This window comes from Pongo abelii, chromosome 4 (genome assembly GCF_028885655.2).
Source record: "Pongo abelii isolate AG06213 chromosome 4, NHGRI_mPonAbe1-v2.0_pri, whole genome shotgun sequence".
Classification (NCBI taxonomy): domain Eukaryota; kingdom Metazoa; phylum Chordata; class Mammalia; order Primates; family Hominidae; genus Pongo; species Pongo abelii.
In genome coordinates this window covers 43,669,562-43,693,492 of record NC_071989.2, presented here as the reverse complement: position 1 = coordinate 43,693,492, position 23,931 = coordinate 43,669,562, and the positions used below count along the sequence as shown (strand labels likewise).

The 23,931-nt window shown below is 41.9% G+C and overlaps 1 protein-coding gene across 21 annotated transcripts in view; it reads right to left on the bottom strand.

The window, feature by feature from the left end:
* Nucleotides 1–2,431: 2,431 nt before the first annotated feature.
* ZNF131 (zinc finger protein 131) overlaps nt 2,432–23,931 on the bottom strand; it is a 53,301-nt gene continuing 31,801 nt past the window's right edge. For 10 of the 21 annotated variants that reach the window (XM_009240681.4, XM_024246785.3, XM_054555197.2 and 7 more), the window contains 3 exons: nt 16,678–17,360; nt 5,239–5,369; nt 2,432–4,234 (listed from right to left, as the gene is read on the bottom strand). In XM_009240681.4, the coding sequence (XP_009238956.3) occupies nt 3,548–4,234; nt 5,239–5,369; nt 16,678–17,360 (1,501 nt within the window). In that variant the 3' untranslated portion in view covers nt 2,432–3,547. 21 annotated transcript variants of the gene reach the window in all.

The window sequence follows — 23,931 nt, the reverse complement described above, 5'->3', positions numbered from 1 at the left end:
AGCCAGGTAGCCTTTTTAAACTGGTAAGACTACAAGAGCCTTCTGGTTTTGTATATATCCAAAAGATGTCTAGCTTTTAAATGTATTGCTAATGTATTCAGTTTAGTTTTTCTTTCAATATCAAATGATAGGTGTGGTATAATAAAAAAAATAGGCCAAGCACGGTGGCTCACACCTGTAATCCCAGCACTTTGGGAGGCTGAGGTGGGTGGATCACCTGAAGTCGAGAGTTCAAGACCAGCCTGACCAACATGGTGAAACCCCGTCTCCACTGAAAATACAAAAATTAGCCGGGCATGGTGGCGCATGCCTGTAATCCCAGCTACTCAAGAGGCTGAGGCATGAGAATCGCTTTAACCCGGGAGGTGGAGGTTGCAGTGAGCAGAGATCGCACCATTACACTCCAGCCTGGGCAACAAGAGTGAAACTGTCTAAAAACAAAACAAAACAAAAAAAATGGATTTGGGTTTTTCTCCCCGGTTCCTTGCACACAACTCCAAAAATCCTTGGAATTTCCAGAAATGTCTTTTGTTATTCATTACAAGCCCCTTTTGACCTTACCAGTTTATGCTAATGAGGTGACTACTGGCAGAGGGCCCCTAGATAGCTTCAACATGGGCGCGGGTCACTAGAGGAACCAATCGTATTAAAGGGCTACAACTATTACCCCCACCTGAGACCTCCAGGGAGAGGAGGGGCTGGAGATTGAGTTCGGTGGCCAATAATTTAATGAGTCTAGGTTATAAAATCTCAGTAAGGGAGCTTCTGAGTTGAACACATCAACATGCTGGGAAAGTGGCATGCCAAGTGAGGGCAGAGAAACCTCTACCATTCTCCTCCACAACCCCCTCCTCCCACCTTACTCTATGCATCTCTTCCATTTGGCTGTTTCTGAATTGTATACTTACCGTAGTCGTTAAGTATAGTACCTTCCTGAGTTGTTTCAATGCATTATTGAACTTGGGATGGGAAGGCCCTAAGAACCCTAAATTTACGGTTGGCTGGGCAGAGGCGCGGGTAGCCTGTTGATCGCATTTGTGGCTGGTGTCTGAAGTGGGGGCAATTTTGTGGTACTGAGCACTTAACTTGCTCTAAATCTGGGTGGTGTCAGATTGAATTGTTGGACACCATATTGATGTCTTGAGAACTGCTGTTGAAACAGTAGAGGAGATAGAAAAGCCTCTCATCGTTCTCAGTGCACTTGGGACTTATTTCTATGTGATCATCATTGCACACTCTACTGTCCAACTTGGTAGCTCATACCGTAGACTTATCTTAAAACTCCAGTAGAAATAGAGTAGAACACTAGAGGACTAAATATCCAGTTTGCTTCAGTACTTGAAGCAAATATACATCAGTTGTTAATAGCTGTTTTATGTTCTACATAAAGTGCTTTCCAACTACAAAATGTTATTCAACATACAGTTTATCACCAGTAGACAGTTTTCCTCTACTTTTGCAATCAAATTTACTGGCATTCTGGGTACACGGATAGCTTCTATATCTTTTGGGAAAAGAAAAATGAACTATGTCTGCATCTCAAATCTGCCTCGAAAGGTCTTGACAAATGTGAAAACTCAAATAATTTTAACACTTTGATGTGCCTTTGCCCTTGATCTTTACCTTGTGGTCAGAACTCTTGTTTTAAAATCCTTGTTTCATACCTTAGCTTAAGGGCATAGTATGCGCTATTTTCAGCATTCAAAATTCACCAGATACTAACTAGCAATTTACATATTTGAGGCCACTATCTGTTAGGGTTTTTTTTTTCTTAAACAACTCAGGAACATTGGCATCCTAAGGCAAACTGAAAATTCACTGGGATATAATTTAATTATATTATCGGTATTTTCCAATTTCAAATAAAAAATATACTGTTAAATAAGCTTTGCAGTAGGTACCCAACTACCAAACAGTACACACTTGGAAGTGTTCATACCCTTATTTTGATCTTAAAAACGTGGCCCCCTTAATACAATGGTTGGCTTTATCTCCAGATTTATATCTAAATCTGACTTTTCCAATGGTGGGAAGCCACTCTCTTCAGCGTATTTTTGTAAATGTGATACCATTTAACATCAGGATTACCAAAGGGGGCTAATCGCATTGGTCTTTTACATTTGACACAGTTAAGTGGAGAATTCCTGCTGTTGTGCCTACCATGTAAGAACTATTAACACAAAGAATATGAACTTCTTCCATGCTTTTGAGCTGATTTTGGGGGGTTGGAGGTGTGATTGAAAATTTATCACAATTCATGCATCAGTCATGTTAACATGGGTAAACACACATGAGGAACTATCTCTGCCCAGATATAAACTTTCACACTGGTAATTTTTTAAAAAAGAGTCATGAACACATAATTTTAAAGTTTACTTAAAAAATGTAAAGAACACCCAATATTTAACAGGTAAAGAAAATAGCATATTGGTTTATGTGTTTGTTATATTTTATTTTCCAAGTAATACTGATTAAAAATATTTACACACCTACTTTTAAGTCCACAGTTTAGCACTCTTATTTGTATGGCTTTAAAAGTTATAGCACAAGATCTTTACATTAAGGATCGGGGGAAAAGATTCCATTCAAAACAAAGCCTGATAATTATATACATGTCTTTCTCTGTACTTTATTTTAAATACATTAATTTTTAAATGCTGCTCATCTTTTTTTCATCTGGTGGTAATATACTAGTGCAACTTTTCATCAAAATAAAGTTTACCACAGATGTAAATAAATTTTCCCAATTGAAAATGGCCCTTCAGTGGCCATTAAATAAAATTTCTCAACCTAACTTAAGTGAAAAAGAACTGGTGGTTGTCATTATAAGCAAAAATATAAAGTATTATAGCATCACCTACATTGCTCCTTACAACACAAACTTTGAAAGAACCAGAGATGCTTTATAGAAGTTCAGTTGGTTTTGAGAAGGCACATGGGTGTGGATTTTTTTTTTTTTTTTTTAACATTCTAGAAATTCTGACACCACCACTCTTTCTGTTGCAGAGATGGCATCTGTGACTACTGGGGTAGACAAGAACGTTTGTTCAAACTAAAGAAAGGCAGAAGCCAAAATTTAACTGCACAGTAACAATGCACTTTTCATCATGCAGCCTTGTGTTTCCTATATTATTCAATTTTCTAACATGCATTAGAATACATAAACTTGTATTCTAATGATTTAAGTTTGATTTTACAATATGGAAAAAATTTGAGGAAGAACATGACCTGGGAAAGAGAAAAGGAAGAACTTTTACCACAATGAAAATAGATACATTCGTACCCAACTATATAATAAGAATATAATCCATTTAAGTTTCCAGAAATATACTTCTCAAAACTCCCCCCTTCAGTTATGGAAAAGATCCCTCCTCTGTGGCATTAAGTAGGGGGAGGGGAATCAATGTGTTTCAATAGAAACAGTTCAGCACAACAGGAAACAGCTTAACTTTGGTCCACTTGTCTGTTAGGCTTAAGGACAGTCATACTGCCCATAATCAGTTCAAAAACCCAACAAGTAAATTTAAAAATATATTAATGTGTAATTTCATTCTAAAACTGGCATAGCTGTTCTGTCCTCATTCTCTGCCTTTTCTGCTTCAGAATCCACTGTTGGCTTGGTCTCTAAATCCTCAGCATCTTCGTGATCTTCCCTGGCAGCCTCAGCAGCATCTGCTTGGCTAGACTCTCTCTCCTCTTGGTTCATGATTTCTGGGGTCGCGTGGTCCAAATCTGCTTCTAGAAGTTCAGTTTGTACTTCCACTGGCATTTGATTGACCCGTTCAACATGCAGCTCCTCTACATGTACTTCAGTACCTTCTTCAGTCTGAATTCGACCCACTTCTAGATAACTCACTTGGACCTGCTCTGGAAGCTCACTCATGTGTGAATCGTGCACCTGGCTGTCCTGGAGCAGATCTGGATGGACTTGTTCCACAGTCACTTGTGCTGAATCCACCTGAACCTGAAGCAATGGTAGCACATGCACCTTCCCAACTTGTTCTATAATAGTCATTGATGTTACAGGTTCAGTTTGCACACGTGTTTCTACTGAAAGAACTTCTTCTGTTACTAGACGCTCTGAAATATTGTGAGCATCACTGAGATGCCTCCTTAATTCATTTCCTTGCATAAACCACAAATCACATAAAGTACAATGGTTGGGTTTATCTCCAGTGTGTATTACCAAGTGATCTTTGAACTGGTCCCAGCTGTTAAACACACTGTTGCAGACCTGAAATAACCAAAAATATGATGTAGACAATACTTATATCCAAACTGAAGGAAATATGAATGCATTTATTCTCTGTAAAGAAAAGGTTGAAGGCTTATTCTGTAAATGTTATAAATATGGTACCTGCAATAGAATCTAGTCCAAGCTATTTCATAATTCTTTGGTTCATTTGGACTTCTAGCTTACACAGCTAGTAACTTAAATACATTTTTTTTTTTAAACGAAGTCTCGCTCTTGTTGCCCAGGCTGGAGTGCAATGGTGCGATCTCGGCTCACTGCAACCTCCGCCTCCTGGGTTCAAGGGATTCTCCTGCCTCAGCCTCCCAAGTAGCTGGGATTACATGCATCTGCCACCACACCTGACTAACTTTTGTATTTTTAGTAGAGACAGGGTTTCAGCACGTTAGCCAGCCTGGTCTCAAACTCCTGACCTCAGGCAATCCACCTGCCTCGGCCTCCCAAAGTGCTGGGATTACAGGCGTAAGCCACCGTGCCTGGCCACTTAAATACATTTTGAGAAACATTTCAATACTGCCTTTATTGTTTAAGCATCATATAAATTCTAGAAACATAAAGTAACAATATTTTAATTTCTCCTATAACACAGAACATTTATCAAATAATGTAATTTTTGTATTTTATATCAAATAATGTAATAATTGTTTGATATTTGATATAAAAATACACTAATCACGGGGGGGGGGAAATCTAATTACAGCTGAAATGCTTCCTCCAATCCCCACCCCAAATTTTAATAATTGCTCCATGGTTAACTATAGTTCCAGATTGTTATTTAGGACATAATTTTTACTGACATTGGTATCATCTAGGGTTGGGTTAAAAAAAACTAATTTAGTCCCCAAGACAATAATGTTCTTTATTCTCATTTCTTTCCAGACCATCAGCCCTTATACCTTTGCTTGAGACTCTGTTTCCCTTTGCTTTTGATGACTGCAAACACAAGACTCCTTCGTTAAGAACTGAATGCATGTATCTGCACATACCTGGCATTCGTAGAGCTTCTTCCTTCCTTTTTTTGCCCCTACTCCAGTTTGGCATGCAGTGAGGTGACATTTGAGAGTGCTATTTCTAGCAAATCGTTCATGACAATTTGGACATTCAAAAGGTTTTTCACCTATTAGAGGGGAAAAAAGATACGTTGGCAAATTAAGAAAAATCCTAAGAGCAAATAATTTTAAATGTTTACTTTTTCTTTTTGGGTAACTTTAATACTAAATTCCTAAAAGGAGAAATCACAATTCGTAATTCAAATATTTTCACCATATTCCAAAGACTTTTCTAGAAGTAGCAAAAATAATAAAATTTAATATTTAATTGTATATGTGCTTTGACAAAGATAAATATAATTTGCATCTAAATTCTGTTCCATGTCTTTGCACTTCTTAAAAAAATTATTTTCCCTTAGATGAAAATCATGATCAAGCTCTATTTTGCGGAATTGCATCATTATCCTTTCTGCATTTTTTGCACACTTACCATGTGCTAGACCAAGTGCTAGGTGATGAAGGTAAGAAGATAAACTGTCCTTCTTTGCAAAAAACTTCCTATCAAAGGCCAAGGTATAAAGATGAAATACATGAAAATAAACAAATGCAATGCACTGTAAAAGATGTGTCACAGAAAAGAGCGATGGAATATGTACTGCAGCAGCACAGAGGAGGGGATCAATTAGGCCTGGAATGAAATAGGAGAAAAGAAAGAGGCACAGAAGTATAAAACAGTACGGTGGGTGAGGAATAAGGAGTGAGGAATCAGTGATGGAGATTCTCAGATCCCTGGCTTAGAATACCAATGAGAATAAAGAAACAGGACACAGGTCCACGTAGGTTTGGAGCAGGGTATGCTGGGAAAGACTATAAATTCAGTTTTGTGTCTGCTGAGTTGAAGGTTCTCAGAACAGAGTGGAGATGTCCAGTAGATAGCTGTAAAGACAATTCTGGAGCCAAATAGAGGGTGATTTATATATAAATTAGGGTTTTTTTTTTTGAGAGTCTTACTCTGTCACCTAGGCTGGAATGCAGTGGCACAATCTCGGCTCACTGCAACCTCCGCCTCCCGGGTTCAAGTGATTCTTGTGTCTCAGCCTCCCGAGTAGCTGGGATCACAGGTGTGCGCCAGCACGCCTGGCTATTTTTTTGTATCTTTAGTATAGACGGGGTTTCACCATGTTGGCCAGGCTGGTCTCGAACTCCTGACCTCAGGTGATCTGCCTGCCTTGGCCTCCCAAAGTGCTGGGATTATAAGTGTGAGCCACCGCACCTGGCCAAATTAGGGATTAAGTGAAAGTAAAAACCTCCAGGCAGGAAAACATTTCTGAGTATGTTGTATGATAACAAAAATCAAGGGCAGAACCCAGTGAAACACCAAGTTAAAACAGTAGGTAGATGAGCTAGTGAAAAAAATGAAACAGCCAGAAGTAGAAGGAAAGGAAATAAGGAAATGACTTTAACCAGTGATGTAATTGGATCAGAAGGCCCACTGCCATGGGGCAAAAGTGAGTGAGTGAGAAGGATGACAATGAAAACTGTCAGTACCAAAATTCCTTTAAGAAGGCCTACAAGGCCAAACTTGGTGGCTTATGCCTGTAATCCCAGCAGCACTTTGGGAGGCCAAGGCAGAAGCATTGCTTGACGGGAACAGCCTGGGCAACATAGTGAGACCCCATCTCTATTTAAAAATAAAACGGCTGGCCAGGAGCGGTGGCTCACGCCTGTAATCCCAGCACTTTGGGAGGCTGAGGCGGGCGGATCACTTGAGGTCAGGAGTTCAAGACCAGCCTGGCCAACACTGCGAATCCCCGACTCTACCAAAAATACAAAAATTAGCTGGGCGTGGTGGCACGAGCCTGTAGTCCCAGCTACCTGGGAGGCTGAGACAGAACTGCTTGAACCCGTGAGGCAGAAGTTGCAGTGAGCTGAGATCACACCACTGTACTCTAGCTTGGGCGACAGAGTGAGACTCCATCTCAAAAAACGGCCTACAAGAGAGATGACTAGCTAGAGGGGAGCATGTTAATAATAGCATTCTTTCTTTTTGAGACAGAGTTTCGCTCTTGTTTCCCAGGCTGGAGTACAATGGCATGATCTCAGCTCAGAGTTTCACCATGTTAGTCAGACTGGTCCTGAACTCCTGACCTCAAGTGATCCACTGTGCCCAGCCAATAACAGGATTCTTTAAGCCAGGAGGGACATCCATTATTTATTTGTTGATGGGCAAAGGGGCAATGGAGAAAGGAGATGGAATGATAGATGGGACATGGTTTTAGAGGGACATCAAGGCATGGGACCCTGAATTGGCTTTGAAGAAAAGGGAAACCTTTCTCTAGAATAAAAGAAGAGCGGACAGGCCAGGTATGGTGGCTCACACCTGTGATCCTAGCACTTTGGGAGGCTGAGGCGGGTGGATCACGTGAGGTCAGGAGTTGGAGACTAGCCTGACCAACATAGTGAAACCCTGTCTCTATTAAAAATACAAAAAAAAAAAAAAAAAAATTAGCTGGGGGTGGTGGCGGGCGCCTGTAATCCCAGCTACTTGGGAGGCTGAGGTACAAGAATCACTTGAACCTGGGAGGCAGGGGTTGCAGTGAGCCAAGAACAGGCCATTGCACTCCAGCCTGGATGACAGAGTGAGACTCTGTCTCAAAAAAATTTAAAAAAAAATTAAAAACATTGCCGGGTGCAGTGATCACACCTGTAATCCCAGCACTTTGGGAGACTGAGTCGGGCGGATCATAAGGTCAGGAGTTCGAGATCAGCCTGGTCAATATGGTAAAACCCTGTCTCTACTAAAAATACAAAAAAAAAAAAAAAATTAGCTGGACATGGTGGCAGGCGCCTGTAGTCCCAGCTACTCAGGAGGCTGAGGCAGGAGAATCGCTTGAACCTGGGAGGCGGAGGTTGCAGTGAGCTGAGATTGCACCACTGCATTCCAGCCTGGATGACAGAGTGAGACTCCGTCTCAAAAAAAAAAAAAAGGGGGACAAAGATGAATGCTGTTACAGGTAAGTTGGGGGTTGGAAGATAAGTAATCTGCTGGAGATGGGGTGTGGACAGAGGTCTTGAATATATGGGGAAGCTCTGAAACTGCAATTAGGAAAAAGAGATAAACCAGACACTAAAGTGCTTAACTTAAGGTTTGAGATATGAATTTTCTCCAGCAGTCCTCAGCAACCAGCGGGTAGGAGTAAATAACTGAACGATTCCAGGATGGAAGGTGGAGCCCCAGTAATGAGGAGGTCCTAGATGTGAGCCTCACGCTTAAATACAATGACATAGTCAAGTAACTGAGCTATATGTATTATCTGACAAAACATTTATAGCTTATTTTGTACAATTTTTATGTGATGAAAAGTTAATTTGAGAGAAAAGACCTAATTAGCTGGATTAGTGTAATACAGAAACTCTTTTCAACTCCCAAAATGATGGGCAATATCGCTAAATGGTTTAGTGCTTTTATCAATGAATAATTTTTCATTATCAGTGAGACCTGGAAACAAATTGGCATAGCCTCTCCTTAAATGACAATTTGATAATCTTTGTCAAGATATAAAATGTGCATATTATTAGGGAGGCTGAGGCAGGCAGAACACAAGGTCAGGAGTTTGAGACCAGCCTGGCCAACATAGTGAAACCCCATCTCTACTAAAAATACAAAAAATTAGCCAGGCGTGGTGGCGGGTGCCTGTAAGCCCAGCTACTCGGGAGGCTGAGGCAGGAGAATTGCTTGAAACCAGAAGGTGGAGGTTGCAGTTAGCCTAGATCACGCCATTGCACTCCGGTCCAGGTGATAGTGCCAGACTCTGTCTCAAAAAAAAAAAAAAAAAAAAAAAAAAAAAGAGAAAAAGAAAAAGAAAAAAGTGCATATTCTTTGACCTGGCAATTCTGCTCTTAAAAATGAAATTACTTGAACATATGAAAAGGCATATATACAAGTATGCTTACTACAGCATAGTCTGTAATACCAAAAGCCTAGCAACAACCTAAATGTTCATCAATAGTAGTTGATGATATACCCATAGATTAAAATACTGTGCAGCCACAGGAAGAAAATTTAAATACTCATAAATGTTCCATATATTTTTTAAAATGACTCCAAGATAAATTAAATGGCGTAATGCTGTACTATCGCATGCTCGTTTGTTTTCCCAAAAGCATGCGTGCCGGAGTGTCTATGGCTACCTGAAAATGCAAGGAATGTATCTGATAAATCAGAAAAGGATAGCAGTAGTTACTTCGAGAGATCTACTTGAGTAGAAATGAGACTCAATTTTCATTGTGCCATCTGCGCTTTTTCCTATTTAAAAAATTTAGTAAGCTCAGTAAAATGTAGAAATAGAAACATATTAATTATTTTAGACGTGTGGACAGTACAGTTTTCAATGTGCTTTCACCATTTTCTTATTTGTTACAACCCTATAAAGTAGGTATCTTTATCCTTATTTACACAGACAAGAAAAGCCCAAAGATAAAGTGACTGGTCAAGTTCATCATGCTGGCAGATGCTGAACTGGAGACGGAACTGAAATTCTGATTTCTGGACACACACTCCCTCTATGATTCCACACTACCTTTCTTGAAAACTAGGGAGTAATTGTTTCCTCCCATTCTGGTTTAGACGACTCCAAGATTCCTCACTGAGCTAGCAGGTTTCAACCCACTCCAATCTATCTTGCCAGTCATCTCTCTAGAATATGAATCTGATGAGATCTCTGCCTGGCTGAAACTCATTTAAAATGACCCAGTCTTCCAAGATATTATTCAAACTCATTTATGGAATTTATGAAAATAACTACATGATCTCAAACTCATCTCTCATTACTCTCCCTCTTTCTTATCCTTACTCTAGATCTCCCATATGATGGCCAAGTGCATGCCACATGGTTAGCCCTTCCAACCCCTTTGGCCACATCTCCTGGCATTCCTCTACTTGGACCTAACCCTCTGGCCATAATACCCTACTAACAGTGATCCAAACAATTTGTTTCCTCTCATTCCTCTGTGACTGTGTATGTTTCATTTCCTTTGCCTGGAATACCTGTTTCGGGGCTAACTCCTTTTCCTTTCTGAGTCATCAAAGGGTAACGACCCCTGGAAGCCACCTGCTATAGTTTGAATGTCTGTCCCCTTCAAAACTCAGGTTAATACTGAAACCCCAATATGGTAGTATTGAGAGGTAGCACCTTTAAGAGGTGATAGGATCATGAGGGCTCTGCCCTCATGAAGAAATTAATCCATTCATGGATCAATGAATTAATGGGTTATCATGGGAATGGAATGGGTGGCTTTAAAAGAAGAGTAAGAGAAACCTGAGCTAGCATGCTCAACTCCCTCACCATGTGATGCCCTGCATGGCCTCAGGACTCTGCAGAGTCACCACTGGCAGGGCTCTCACCAGATGAGGCCTCGTAACAGTGAACTTCTTAGCATCCACAACTGTAAGAAATAAATTCCTTTTCTTTATAAATTCTCCAGTTTCAGGTATGGTTATAAGCAACAGAACAGACAAAGATATCACCTTTGTCTCATTCCATCACAAACAAGCAACCCAGGCAGGCATTCCCACAGGATTCTGCTTACTTTGGTCAGCACTTAACATGTTACACAGATTGCACATGCTTGTCCCCCGCCAGCATATCCTGAGCTCCTTGAAGGCAGAGACTCTAAAACTGTTTTATATTCATGGCCTAGTGGTATATGGCATTATCATTACTAATTTCCAAATAAAAATAAATTCAGAGGACAAAAAATAGCTAAAATTTTACAAATCAAGCCACAGATTACACTGCATGCTTTAAGAACATACAAGAAACCAAACCATTAAACTAATAAAAACATGCAAAATATGAAACTAATGGGGTATACGTTTTGAGAATAAGAAACAGGAAGAGGACTGTCTCCTGTCTTCACAGTTTGTTACAAGGAAAAATGATCCATTTTTTAATTAACTTAAACATAGTTTAAAACTGCTTACAAACAGACCTAATTTTATTGTGCTTTACTTTACTGGACTTTTTGAAAAATTGAAGATTTGTGACAACCCCGTGTAAAGCAAGTTTATTGGTGCCATTTTCCCCAAAAGCATGTACTCATCTCACATCTGTCACTGTAATTACTGTAATATTTCAAATTTAAATTTAAAGTTTTAAATTATCTCTTATAATGAACTGTGATCAGTGATCTTTGATGTTACTACTGCAATTGTTTTGGGGTGCCCTGAACCCACACCCATAACAAAGAACTTAACTGATAAATGTTGTATGCATCCTGACTATTCCACCAACCAGCTTTTCTCTCTTCCCTCCCTCTCTCCTCAAGTCTCTCTATTCCTTGAGAGGCAACAATATTGAAATTAGATCAATTAATAACCTTACAACAGTCTCTAAGTGTTTAAGTGAAAGTCACGTGTCTCGGCCGGACGCGGTGGTTCATGCCTGTAATCCCAGCACTTTGGGAGGCTGAGGCAGGTGGATCATGAGGTCAGGAGTTCAAGACCAGCCTGGCCAAGATGGTGAAACCCCGTCTCTACTCAAAAACACACAAAAAAATTAGCCGGGCCTGGTGTTGGGCACCTGTAATCCCAGCTACTCGGGAGGCTGAGGCAGAGTAGCTGCTTGAACCCGGGAGGCAGAGGTTGCAGTCAGCCGAGATCACGCCACTGCACTCCAGTCTGGGCGACAGAACGAGACTCCCTGTCAAAAAAAAGAGTCACGGCTGGGCGTGGTGGCTCATGCCTGTAATTCAGCACTTTGGGAGGCCAAGCGGGGGTGGATCACGAGGTCAAGAGATCGAGACCATCCTGGCCAACATGGTGAAACCCTGTCTCTACTAAAAATACAAAAAATTAGCCGGGCGTGGTAGCGGGCACCTGTAGTCCCAGCTATTCGGGAGGCTGAGGCAGGAAAATGGCGTGAACCCGGGAGGCAGAGCTTGCAGTGAGCCGAGATCGCGCCACTGCACTCCAGCCTGGGTGACAGAGCAAGACTCTGTCTCAAAAAAAAAAAAAAAAAGAGTCACGTGTCTCTCACTTCAAATCAAAAGGCAGAAGTGATGAAGCCTGTGAGAGCAAGGCATATCAAAAGTTGAGACAGGCCGAAAGCCAGGTCTCCTATGCCAGGTAGTTAAGTTGTGACTGAAAAGGTAAAGTTCTCTAAGGAAATTAAAAGTGCTACACTAATGAATGGTAAGAAAAGCAAAATTGCCTTACTGCTTATGGAGAGTGAGTAACCTGGATAAGAGATTAAACGAAACCAACATTCCCTTTAGCCAAAGCCTAACCCAGAACAAGGCCCTTTCTTCAATTCTATGAAGGTTGAGAGAGGTAAGAAGTTGCATAAGAAAAGGTAGAAGCTAGAAGAGGTTAATGAAATTTAAGGAAAGAAGTCATCTCTATAACATAGAAGTGCAATGCAAAGCAGCACATGCTGATGCAGAAGCTGTAGCAAGTTATCCAGAATACCTAGTTAAGATCACTGATGAAGGTGGCTACACTAAACAACAGATATTCAATGTAGACAAAACAGCCTTGTATTGGAAGATGCTATCTAGGACTTTCATAGTTAGGGAGAAGTCAATGACTGGCTTCAAAGCTTTAAAGGACAGATAACCTTCTTGTTGGGAGCTAATGCAGCTGGTGACTTTAAGTTAAAGCCAATCAGTCATTTATCACTCCAAAAATCCTAGGGTCCCTAAGAATCTTATTACATGTACTCTGCCTGGGCTACAGAAATAGAAGAACAAAGTTTGGTTGACAGAACATCTGTTTACAGCATGGTTTATTGACTATTTTAAGCCCACTGTTGAAACCTACTGCTCAGAAGACTCCTTTCAAAATACTACTGCTCACTGACAATGCAGCTGGTCACCCAAGAGTTCAGAGGGAGAGGTACAAGGAGATTAATATTGTTTTCAGTCTGCAAACACAACAGCCATTCTGCAGCCCACAGATCAAGAAGTAATTTTGACTTTCCAGTCTTATTAAGAAATACAAGGCCACACCAGAGACGCATGCACAAAGATGATAAAACCATGTAAGGACACAGAGAGAAGGTAGCCATCTACAAGCCAAAAAGAGAGGTCTCAAAAGAAACCAACAGATTGATCTTGGACTTCTAACCTCTAGAACTGTGAGAAAATGAATTCCTGTTGTTAAAGCTAAAAATAAAAAAATTAAAAAAATTAGAAAAAAAAGAAATACAGGGCCAAGCATGGTGGCTCATGCCTATGTTCCAACCCTAGGCAACGTGGTGAAACCGCGTCTCTACAAAAAATAGAAAAATTAGCTGGCACACATCTGTAGTCCCAGCTACTCAGGAAGCTAAGGCAGAAGGATCACTTGAGCCCAGGAGGTCGAGACTGCAGTAAGCCATGATCGCACCACTGTACTCCAGCCTGGGCAACACAGCAAGACCCTGTTTCAAATGAGAGAGAGAGGACAGAGGAGAGGAGAGAAGAGAACAACAACGATCTTGGAACTAATTACCAGTATAGAAATTGGTTGAAGTTAAAAAACAATGAAGTGGGGGTTCAGTTTGCTTTACGTGCTCAACTGTTCCTCCAATGGGTATATGGTTCAGTAATTTATAACAACTACGTAAATTACTTATCTCACATCATTTCTAAGGGAAAGACAAGACATACAAGATAATGTACTTTAACCCTATATTCTGCTTCCAATACAAAATAAAAAAATCTAAGACCTGAGAGGCATATTTAAAGATATCCAAAGTGGTCCGTGTTGTGCTATTTTCTAAGAGGTAAAAGTCAGCAGGCAATGTTTTGGGTAAAAGAGGTAACTGCGGCTACTTTCACATTCATAGGCTATAAAAGCTACTGATTATCCTGATTATCTGCTGGGGTACTGGAAACTGCTATCGAAGTTTGCAAGTTACTTACCAACGTTTGTTTATTGTGCTGCTGGTGTAACAATTGTTTTGCATAATTAACCCAATTACCACAAAAATGTTCACCAACAGACTATTATTCGTTTTCTAAGGACCAAAAATTGTAACTATAGGCAGTTTCCAAATATTATATAAAACAGGCAGGTGTCCCTTGGTGTATATGTGGGGGATTGGTTCGTATAGCAAAATCCATGCACACTCAAGTCCTGCAGCCGGCCCTGTGGAACCACACATACTAAAAGTTGGTCTTCTACATACATGGGTTTTGCATCCTGAGAATACTATAATTTTGATCCACATTTAGTTGAATGAAATCTGCATATAAGCGGATGCAAGCAGTTCAAACCCACGTTGTTCAAAAGTAGACTGTATATACATATGTTTGAAATCAGAAAGCATTTTCCCAAAAGATTTCATAAACGCCTATTAGTTATCCCAACTAAGTACCTTAAAGACTTTTAAATCCATACTGAGCCTTAAGTACAAGATCCCTTTGCTATTTCTGTATTTACTCAGTCCTCGAATACTAACAGTAAGTTTGGACAGTGAGGGGGATAACATCATCTGAATCTATGTGGTTCCTTAATTTCAAGTGATGTATACCAAGTGACAGTGACAAATCTATTTTAAAAAAACTTTTACCAGAAGCTCTCTAAACTCCAGCATCAAAGAGAAAGATTCTGAATACTGTAGGATATCTATGTTGTATTTTCTGTATTAACAGTCTAAGCAGCCTTAACCACCACATATAACAAAGACTTGGGGACAAATGTCCATAAGTCTGACACTTAGCATGCTTTATTAACTGCTCTCTCCATACCCTTGTAATAGTAGGTTTAGGGACTATCCAAGATTCAATTTGTTGGTGGTAGCTACTGTGTCTGGTATAGGAGACCCAGCAAAGATTGTTTGGGGAGTGGGAGCAAGCAAGAGACCTGAGCAAGGTCAGGGACTCTTGACAGGGAGACGACTGGAATAGGGGATGAAGAACTATGTGGGTGAGGCCCTGAGGTACATTTTTCGGGACATTTCCATCATGCCTGCATGGCTCCCAGGAGAAGTATAAAGACCTTATTCTCCTCAGCTCCCTGAATGTCCGCCAGTCCTGATATATTTGTTGTTGAAAAGGTGGAGAGAGATGGACATATATTGCCTACTAACCTACTGCGCCAAAGCAGGTAACTCAATGTACATTAAGAAGTATAAACATGGGCCACATGTGGTGGCTCATGCCTGTAATCCCAGCTCTTTGGGAGGCTGAGGCGGGCGGATCACAAGGTCAGGAGTTTGAGACCACCCTGGCCTGACCAATAGGGTGAAACCTCATCTCTACTAAAATTACAAAAATTAGCTAGGCGTGGTGGTGCCCGCCTGTAGTCCCAGCTTACTCGGGAGGCTGAGGCTGAAGAATCGCTTGAACCCAGGAGGCGGAGGTTACAGTGAGCCGAGATCGTGCCACTGCACTCCAGCCTGGGCAACAGAGCAAGACTCCATCTGCCAAAAATAAAAAAAAAAAGGAAAAGAAAAGAAAAGAAGTATAAACATGTCAGGGATTGCTTTTTTTTTTTTTTTCCTTGAGATAGAGTTTTGCTCTTGTTGCCCAGGCTGGAGTACAACGGCGTGATCTTGGCTCACTGCAACCTCTGCCTCCCGGGTTCAAGCAATTCTCCGGCCTCAGCCTCCCAAGTAGCTGGGATTACAGGCACCTGCCACCACGCCCAGCTAATTTTTTGTATTTTTAGTAGAGACGGGGTTTCACAATGTTGGTCAGGCTGGTCTCTGAACTCCTGACCTCAGATATCCACCTGCCTTGGCCTCCCAAAGTGTTGCGATTACAGGCGTGAGCCACCACGCCCGGCCGCTTTTTTTCTTTTTTAAGATGGAGTCTCGCTCTGTCGACAAGGCTGGGGTGCAGTGGCACGATCTCGGCTCACTGCAACCTCTGCCTCCCAGGTTCAAGTGATTCCCCTGCCTCAGCCTCCGGAGTAGCTGGGACTACGGGTGCCCGCCACCACGCCTGGCTAATTTTTGTATTTTTAGTAGAGATGAGGTTTCACCATGTTGGTCAGGCTGGTCTTGAACTCCTGACCTCAGGTCGGCCTCTCAAAGTGCTGGGATTACAGGCATGAGCCACCGCGCCTGGCTGTCAGGGATTGCTTGTAAATGTACTGTAAGTAACATGATACAAGAAATGTAAAAATAGAAATGGTAAAGTCTCACTATAAGATTTAATTATTTATAATCTTTAGGAAATAAATCACAAACTATTTTCTCTATTTCTTTGAAAAATATAAAAATTGGGCAAGGCATAAAAGTAACAATTACTTCCAAAGTTGATACTGATTTGCATTTAAAGCACCAATATTTGAACATGTAATACTATAAAAACGTGTACTTAGCCTACACATTAGAGATAATACATTAGATGGCTTCTGAGGCACTATTTTTTTTAAAAGGATTTAGATATTTAAATTTGAAGTGCATGTGGGAAAAAAAAAATTTTAGCAAAGTATTTGCTCATTACCTGTATGTTTTCGAAGATGTTCTTTAAAATGTCCAAAATGGTCAAACTGTTTCTCACAGTACTGACACACGTGAATTTTTTTCCCAGTTCTTTGCTTCTTACTGACTCCACCTTCTTCAAGGTGGTAACAATTTAGGTGCTGTTTCCATGCGCTCTCTCGAAGATATCGTTTATTGCATATTTCACACTTGAAACTCTCAGTGGAGTGTGATTTCATGTGTTCCTTAAAATGGTAAAACAATTTAAATGAACGGTTACATTTCTCACAATGGAACAAGTCCTTCACATGTGACAGCTGAAGTTCCACAATTTCAATACCTTCTACCTGTTTGCTCGTGGGGTCAGATGGACAGCCATCTTCTTTAATCTGCCCTTTTCTGTCACCTTGACGGTACTTGCTGGTAATATCTGCCAACAGTGCTAGAGCAGAATCATCAGAGGAACCTGTGCTCTGTATGTACTTTACGGACTGCTTCGCAGAAGCCACTTCCTCTAATGTTTCGACGCCTTCATCTTCCACTTCAATGGTGCCTTCGGCAATCTCTACCTCAATTTCAACAGGTTCTGATTCTGCAGATGGCAATGACTCAGTGATAACATTTGAAGTTTCTGCAATCTTCCTTTTTTTGGCCTCATTTTTTCCTGTGGTATTTTCCTCTAATGGAGCTGAGTTTTCTTTGTTCCTGAAATACATAATGTAGGGGTTTAAAAAATCTATAAGAATATCCTACCAGGCTTTTTTGAAGAAACTGATGAAGTGGCAATAGAATTTATATAAACAGTTAGAAAACAAGACTGCAAGGCTTATCCTACCTGATTTCAAGACTTAAAGCTACAGTAATTAAGACAATAGTAGTGGTGAAAGCATAGACACGAAGATTAATGGAATACAGTCCATGGAAATAACCCACGCTTAGTCAACTGATTTTTTTGGGGAAAAAAAGGTGCCAGCCAGGTGCGGTGGCTCATGCCTGTAATCGCAACACTTTAGGAGGCCAAGGCAGGTGGATCACCTGAGGTTGGGAGTTTGAGACCAGCCTGACCAACATGGGGAAATCCCGTCTCTACTAAAAATACAAAATTAGCCGGGCATGGTGGCATGCCTGTAATCCCAGCTACTCGGCAGGCTGAGGCAGGAGAATCACTTGAACCCAGGAGGCGGAGGTTGGGGTGAGCCAAGATCGCACCATTGCACTCCAGCCTGGGCGACAAGAGCAAAACTCTGTCTCAGGAAAAAAAAAAAAAAGTTCCAAGGTAATCATTTAACAGTGGTGCTGGAACAATTATGTGCATGGGAAAAATAAGCCTCAACCTTTACCTCATATCATACATGAAAAATTAATTCAAAATGGGTCAAAGACCTAAATTTAAGAATCATTAAATTTCTAGAAGAAAACAGGAGAAGACCTTAGTGACATTGGTTAGTGAAAGAGTTCTCATTCTCTCACACAGGCTGGAGTGCAGGGGTGTGATGTTGGCTCATTGTGGCTTCAACCTCTTGAGCTCAAGTGATCCTCCCACCTCAGCCTCTCAAGCAGCTGGGACTACAGATGCATGCCATCACACTCAGCTAATTTTATTTTTGATAGAATCGAGGTCTCATTATGTCACCCAGGGTGGTCTTGAACTCCTGGGCTCAAGTGATCCTCCTGCCTCGGCCTCCCAGAGTACTAGGATTACAGACATGAGCTACTGTGCCCAGCTGAAAGATTTCTTTTTTTTTTTTTTGAGATGGAGTCTCGCTCTGTTGCCCAGGCTGGAGTGCAGTGGCGTGATCTTGGCTCACTGTAAGCTCCGCCTCCCAGGTTCACGCCATTCTCCTGCCTCAGCCTCCCGAGTAGCTGGGACTACAGGCGCCCGCCACCACGACCAGCTAATTTTTTGTATTTTTAATAGAGATGGGGTTTCACCGTGTTAGCCAGGATGGTCTCGATTTCCTGACCTTGTGATCTGCCCGCCTCGGCCTCCCAAAGTGCTGGGATTACAGGCGTGAGCCACCGCGCCCGGCCTGCCCAGCTGAAAGATTTCTTAAACAGCATACAAAAGGCAGAAATTGTAACAGCAAAAATTGATAAAATAGACTTCATCAAAATTAAAAACTGCCCTCTGAAATACAGTTAATAAAAAAGCAAGCCACAGGCCAGAAGAAAATAGTTGCAAACATTTATTTGTCAAAGATCTTTTTTTTTTTTTTTTTTTTTTTTTGAGACAGAGCATCTCTCTTGTGGCCCAGGCTGGAATGCAGTGCCACGATCTTGGCTCACTGCAACCTCTGCCTCCAGGGTTCAAGTGATTCTCCTGCCTCAGCCTCCCGAGTAGCTGGGATTACAGGCTTCCGCCACCATGCCCGGCTAATTTTTCTATTTTTTAGTAGAGACGGGGTCTCACCATATTGGCCAGGGTGGTCTTGAACTCCTGACCTCAGGTGATCTGCCCACCTTGGCCTCCCAAAGTGCTGGAATTACAGGTAAGAGCCACCGTGCCCAGCCTAAAGATCTTATATCTAGAGTGAAGAAAGGATTCTCACAACTCAATAAACTCAGTAAAAGACGGCACCTGTTGGGAGACAATTCTCCTTGAGTCTCTTCAGTTTCCTCACATCTTGTGAACTGAAAACTTTTGGTTTGGATGTTTGCAGCATAGTATAGTAGATGAAAGGGCAGGTTTATTGTCCAATATAATAAAGAGAATGCCCCCACTCTGGGAAAAACGTTAGGCAGGTTTGTTTGTAGCCCACTATAAAAAATTTGGAATTCCTAAGCTGGAGATTCTTCAGCTACAATATATATCAATCTTATGCATTCACCTGGGCCACTCTATGTGACTCTTGTGGGACTTGAGGGGAAGGGAAAACTGGTATAAAAATGAAATTTATACTGCTTGCTATGTAGACAGTAATAAGGTCCTTTCTTTCTGACTCAGAAGTCTTGTATCTTCTTCCAGCATCCATGACACTGTGGCAGGAAAACTTGTAGGCTTGCAAGTAGAGTAAAATCTCAGATCCCTCACTGCTCTTGCCAGTTTTTTGGCATTGAGAATAAGATGCTGGGAAAAAAAAAAGGCTTTCTGGAAAAGGAAGGATGAGGCATCACAGAGCAACTGATCGGATTTGAGGGAAGTCCACGGGAACCAGCAGCAAACATGTGGACTACACTGTATAGTCAACAAAGCAATAAATGGCCCTCTACTTTACTGCCTATTATTATGGATTGAATTGTGTTCCCGCAAAGGTATGTTGAAGTCCTGGACCCTAATGTCTGTGAATAGGCCTTATTTGGAAATAAGTGTGCAGATATAACTGAGTTAAGATGACGTCTGGCCGGGCGTGGTGGCTCACGTCTGTAATTCCAGCACTTTGGGAGGCCGAGGCGGGCGGATCAACTGAGGTCGGGAGTTCGAGACCAGCCTGACCAACACAGAGAAACCTCATCTCTACTAAAAATACAAAAATTAGCCGGGAGTGGGGGCACATGCCTGTAATCCCAGCTATTTGGGAGGCTGAGGCAGGAGAAACACTTGAACCCAGGAGGTGGAAGTTGTGGTGAACCAAGATTTCGCCACTGCACTCCAGCCTGGGCAACAAGAGTGAAACTGTCTCAAAAAAACAAAAAACAAAAACAAAACAAAACAAAAAAACACCGGGTGCAGTGGCTCACGCCTGTAAATCCCAGCACTCTGGGAGGCCGAGGCAGGCGGATCAACTGAGGTCAGGAGTTTGAGACCAGCCTGACCAACACAGAGAAACCCTGTCTCTACTAAAAATACAATATTAGCCAGGCATGGCGGTGCATGCCTGTAATCCCAGCTCCTCGGGAGGCTGAGGCAGGAGAATCGCTTGAACCCAGGAGGTGGAGGTTGCGGTGAGCCGAGATGGCACCACTGCACTCCAACCTGGGCAATAAGAGTGAAACTCAAGTCTCAAAAAAAATAATGAGGTTATTAAGACAAGCCTTAATTCAACACAATTAGTGTCTCTACAAGGAAGAATAAACCTGGACACAGGAGAAAGCCATTATGAAGACAGAGAAGATGGCAATGTGAAGATGAAGGCAGAGATTGGAGTTCTGCTACCATAAGCCAAGAAACACCTTTTAGCCAGAAGCCAGAAGAGGCAAAAAGGATGCTCCCCTTAGTGTCTTGGGAGGGATCATGGCACTATGAACACCTTGATTTCAGACATTTAGCCTTCAGAACTGAGAAACAACACATTTCTGTTGTTTAAAGCCACCCAGTTTATGGTACTTTGTTACAGTAGTAGCTTTAGGAAACAAAAGTACCTATTAATGAAGCAAAACTTGGAAGGTAGTTGCAGGAAGAGTATTGGGCAGCAAGTTCAACAGCTGCTGAAATGGTGCCCTGGTTATTGCAAACTCTTCTGTGGGAGAAAGACTCTTATCAATCTGGTACCATGTCTGCTCCATGGTTAACAACCATACTAAGATTCATTGGGAATCGGTGGGTGGGACAGAAGGTTCTGCCTCTTTTCAGACAAGTTACAATAATATGCACCTACAATGAATGTAAAAGAAGGGAAATTTGCCATTGCTATAGGCAGAAGCCAGGTGAGTCACAGCTTTGGACGGTTCACATGGGAGATGAGAGGAGAACATAATGCTTATCAAGGAAGAATGACAAAACCTGGACCAGCTTTGGGCTCCGTCCTTCCTGCAGTTTATCATGCCCACCTTTGATTCATTTGGAGAGGACAGTAAAAGGTCTCAAAGTTTTTTTTGCAGTCAGTCCTGGCTTCTATAAGGGCCTTCTTTGAGAGATGTCTTTAAGACAAACTCCTATGGGAAACCATAGATAAGATACTGAATATATAGAGCCTTCCAGTCCAAGTGGGTTCACAATGCTGATGAAGATTCTCACTGGGGAATGAGAAAAGGATCCAAAGTAATATGAATTCTTGTGGTCAATGCTGCTGAAAAGCTCCCTAACCTTTATGTTAAAACCAGGCAAAAGAATAACAGGGCAGCAATGTCCAGAATTAAGGTGTAATTTTTTTTTTTTTTTTGGTGGGGGTAGAGAGACAAGGTCTCACCATGTTGTTCAGGCTGGTCTCAAACTCCTGAGCTCAAGTGATCCTCCCATCTTGGCCTCTCAAAGTTCTAGGATTATGGGCGTGAGCCACTGCACCTGGCCTAGGTGTACTCTTTAGTCACTACTGTCCAAGTCAAACCTGAGACAAGTCAAAAAGACATAAACCTCATAACCCCAAATGCAAAGTAACATGCAGGGAGCCAATGAATCAAGGAATCCCCAAGGCTGAAATAGATGGGTGTCAGCAGGGATGACGTTACACTGACTAAGGTCATTGGGTGGGCTGAAAACACCCAGTGGTTTGTTTAGTCAAGCCACATGCAGCTTCTGTGCTGCTTGAAACCAAAAGTAAATGTGCCTTACTTATTGGCACAGTCACTTTTCTCCCTCCACATCTTTTCCTCCTCTACCCTCTCCTTTGACTTCAGTGCTTTTAGGAGAAAGATAATTAGGAGTGGAGCCAAATTCTCCCTGTTCCCAAAGGGGACTGAAAGCAGTATACTCATCCAAGTATATTGGAGAAAACTCAGGAATGGGAGGACTCAAACTTCCATGGCTATGTCAGATTAAGGTGCCAAACTCACCATACCACTTTTCCATGGGGAGAGGATGGACTTGCATTTTTTAACTGATGGGGTTTGGGCATGGTTCACAGCAGGAAAGGGACGCTATCCTGACCTTGTGGTACGGCTGATTCTATGTATACTGTTGTTGCTTCAACATGTGAATGTACAGCAGGAAGTACATTTATACTTCTTCATCCCGTAAGTACCAGAGGGAATCACCCCAACTGGGAAGAAGAGCTAACAGAACAGCCGAGCAAACCTGCAAACCTCCCTGACATTTGCCGCTAGTGGTGAGGTCAGGATTTAGTGCAGTGTCTCTATCTTCTGATGTCTAGTTTATGTTATATTGATGATATCCTATTGACTGGTAAATCAGAAGTCTCAGTCTCAAAGGCAGACTGCAATGTTATCACACCTCCATCAGCAGGGGTTGCTGATAAACCCCAGCAAATTTCAGAGGCCTACTCATCAGGTAAAGTTTATAAAGATAGATTCACAACACTCCATCCATCCAGCAGTAAAAGAAAAACTGTTTCTTCTCCTACCCTCCTCCCAACAAAAATAAAGCCCAGCATCCTACTGGACTCTTTGGGTGCTGGACAGTATGTGCCTTACTTAGGCATTCTACTTTCTCCTTTCTATCAGCTAATCTGCAAGCAAAACAGCAACCTCTAAGTGGGGCTGCAACCAACAGGCTGCTTTGCAAGTTAACAATCAAACCGCAGTGCATTCTCTCTACGCTAATGAGCCCTTTGAGCCACTAGTCTGAGCCTGATGCTTTTGTAGATTGGAGCTTCTGGCAAAAGGAGGCAGCCTCTATCCAACAGTTATTCCTTGGGTTTTGGACTTGCTAAACCCTGACACAGCTCCCAAGGTACACCAAATCTGTGAAAAAAAAATTAGTTTGCTGTTGGGCTCTTGTTGAAACTGATCTCTAACTACCCATGCAGGCCCTGAGGTCCTCCAGTCTGATATTCCCATTTGGGGGTGAGTCAACTCAGACTTCACGACTAACAAGGTGAGAAATGCCCATCAAGTGTCACTTGTCAAATACAAATGGTATACTTAAGAAAGTAGTGGGCCCCCTTGGCCATCATGAAAAACTAGCAGCTCCCCAACTGTTGCCCAAAGCAAAGTCACTAGATTAATGGAACCCTTAATTAACTGATGGCTTGGCTAAGCTGAAATTTGATGGTGTTCACTGGGCTGCTGCAAGTGCTCAGCCTCTGCACCAACAATGAAAACCCAAAGCAGACATGGTCATTCTGCTCAGTGGGCAGAACTCAAGGCTGTCCTCATGACTCTGGACAACATTCCCCCAAATTAACCTTGCTATACTGGCACTTACATTGTTGCCAATGGTCTAGCTGTTTAGTCTGCTACTTGGAAGACTTGGCAGATTAAAGACATCCACGCCTCTGGGGCCACAACTGTGGAAAAAATAGCAGCTGTTGCCGGAACTATCTGGGTCACTCATTTAGATGTGCAAGATAAGGGACTATTCTCTAATGAGACCAACTGGAATCAAGATGCTAATCAAGCCTGCACTGCCCAGACTGCCACTAATGAAGCCTACAGCCAACATTATTCTGGATATGGTAACACATGCACCACCATCAGAGACTGGGCACAAATTAGAGGACCC